General features: G+C 34.8%; 1 protein-coding gene across 1 annotated transcript in view; it reads right to left on the reverse strand.

Annotated features, from left to right (window-relative positions):
• KCNH8 (potassium channel, voltage gated eag related subfamily H, member 8) overlaps window positions 1-2,799 on the reverse strand; it is a 458,661-nt gene that overhangs the window by 237,803 nt on the left and 218,059 nt on the right. Inside the window, exon 4 of the mRNA XM_012663182.1 lies at window positions 2,113-2,240. Coding sequence (XP_012518636.1) covers window positions 2,113-2,240 — 128 coding nt within the window. The remainder of the gene's footprint in view (window positions 1-2,112; window positions 2,241-2,799) is intronic.

Genomic DNA, 2,799 nt, shown 5'->3' on the forward strand with positions numbered 1-2,799 from the left:
GTGAGAATCAAATAATATGATGTATGTGAAAGGAATTTGTAAATAGCAAAGGGCTATAAAATATTAAGAATTCTTTTTTTGCGTGCCAATGTTAGTATAGCCAGAATTCCCCCAAGAATGATTGTTTAATCAGTGAACTAACCAGATCATTTCCTTTCTTCATTCTCTCTTCCTGCTATCTGTCCTTTAGCCGTTCCACTCTGTTCTCTTTGTAAGGAGAAGGTGAACAGGGCCAGTCCTAATCCCACACTTATTTTTTTCCCAGAAAATGTTACCTGTAATATCAGAGTCACTGTGCCGATTAGACATCTTTAATTACTATGTATTATTTTAATGTTCTTCCCTGATATTTGTACTTCTTAAATGAATAGCAATTAAGCAAATTAGCTAAGCTGTGGGAGTTATGATTTTTTAAATCAGATTCTTGAGTACTGTTTTATACTTTGTTGAATCTAAAGGGAAAAATAGCACACTCAGCAAATGCATTTTAAAGCTCGCTAATACTTGCTATGTGTAAATGATTCTAAAAACTACAAGATGATGTCAGCTTTCAGCATTACAAAGTCTCTGGATAACATTTGTTTAGGTACTTTTCTGGTTGGCTCACATGGAGTCAAGCCCAGATGTGGTTACCTTTGTTTCTTTATAGAATTTGTTTACTTTCATTAAGACCGACTTGGTAACTGAAGGGAGATGCAAATAGGAACCAGTGCAAGGATCCATAGATAAGTGGTGTGCACCATTTCAACTCTCTCTCTGGACTCCAGGAAATCAATATGACAGCAAGGCAGAGGTGTCCCTAGGAAACCTTTATATTAAGTCTGGACAAAAAAGGCAGTGTGTGACTCCCCACGGCAGTGCATGGCAGACCAGTGCATGGTACTTGGAGTACAAATAATTCAAAATATTGTCCTAGCTTCCAGAAAGAAATCGCACTGAAACAGAACCAGGTTTGTAGCACTATCATATCAGATCGCTTCACACTCTGGGCTCATACATCTTTCTTTGTTTACTTCAGAGAAACGTATACTTTGTATGTCTGATGCGTGGCTCTGTTTCATCAAAGCATTTTGAATGTCGGATTAGGTAACCCCCAATTTACTATGTAAAAAGTAAGATGCCAAAAATCCCCCTTGTGTCCTAACTCTCAGCATATTTCTGGATCTTAAATTGATTACAAAATAGCTCTGGTTGTTTGAATGTGAATTTCTAATGTCATTGGCAAGTTGGACCCTGAGTATTTAATCCGCCACTCACAATCACACAACACCCCAGATATGTTCTGGTGATTCTGCAGTGCAAATTAACGACATTAACATAATTCAAAAAATTATCTTCGAATATCTACAACCTAGCAGAAATTATTCTAGGTTTCTCGGTGAAGTCTCCCGGTGCTAAGAACCAATTTTGAAATTAAGAGTGATATCCGAGAGGATGTGTATCATGTAAAACTGGGAAGAATCACTGTTTATAGGCACATAAACAGTACCGTGGCTATTGACAGATAAGCACCATGTTTCTGAAAGCAGATCTACTATAATTTACTAAAAGGGCAACTTTTTACAAAACTGTGTAATGTATGGCATGTAACTTCAAATCCAATGTTTTCGCTGTGTGAAATTTTCACCTGTGTTTTGTATAAAATATACATTTTTAAATGGATTCAGTGATTTTTTGATTTCATCATGGTCCCTCTGGATAAAAGCATTAAGTGAAATCAGATAAAGTGTAAAAGAAATGAAAGTAAAATTAAATTTGAGAAATTTTTAACCAACGAACTATCAATGTGTAATATGACTTGCTGTCTCATTTTGTTTCATAAAATGTAACCAGTACGTCTCCACTTGCAGCATCCCTAGTACCATATTGTACTGCACTGTAATAATATTGTAATCTCTATGCTGTGATAACATTATGATTAAACACTTTTATTACAGAAATGCCTCATGACTGCTGACCTTTTCCAGTTTGTTCTTTATAAGAAAGCACAAGCCAAAGTGAAAAAAATAATTTAGGAAAGCCAATAAATGAATAATTGGAGCCTTTCTTTAGCGAGTCAAACATTGCCACCAGGGGAAACCAGCATTCATAGTGTACACATATACCACCTACATTATTTATTTTCAATTTGTTCTTTTCTCTTCTTTGCAGGTGCCCAGAGATGTGATAAAGAACTGCTCGGCTTCGTCTCCGGGCTGAGTCAAAGTGGGTCCCTGCTCTTGATCTTCCTTTGACTTTATCTGGGGGAAAGTAAAACTCATTAGACACCAATGAATGCATCATTTCATCCCAAGAATGTTGAGTTTTGACAGTTCCCTTTCAAGAGCACATAGTAGTAACACACATTTTTCAACGCTGAAAATGATCTGCTCTCTCCTAATGACATTTAAAAAGTCCTTTACAGTTTATATGTTTTCGTCATATTAACTGCCTAAATTTTTAAAAATTAAAGTAAAACATACATGAGAATAGAAGAACTTTCAATTAGTTCAGAAAGGCATTAACGAGTAGTCACTCCTTTCTGCTGTTAGACACTCATATCCATAATTCTACTCTCAATATTTTTTATTTCTTTCCAGAAAAATTTCTAATACATACCCTATATCTACATTTATATTTGTTTTGCTTAGCATTAATGGAAATTCACAATAAAAACTGTTTACATATTACTTTTTCACATCAAAATACTTATAAATAATCCCAAATCTACACATTATACTTCTTTCTTATTCTTTTTAATGGCTAATATCATACCATGCTAAGACAATAACTGGCCTTAATTTTACTATTTCCTTATCA

Source organism: Propithecus coquereli, unplaced genomic scaffold (genome assembly GCF_000956105.1).
Source record: "Propithecus coquereli isolate 6110/MARCELLA unplaced genomic scaffold, Pcoq_1.0 Scaffold12, whole genome shotgun sequence".
Taxonomy (NCBI): Eukaryota; Metazoa; Chordata; class Mammalia; order Primates; family Indriidae; genus Propithecus; species Propithecus coquereli.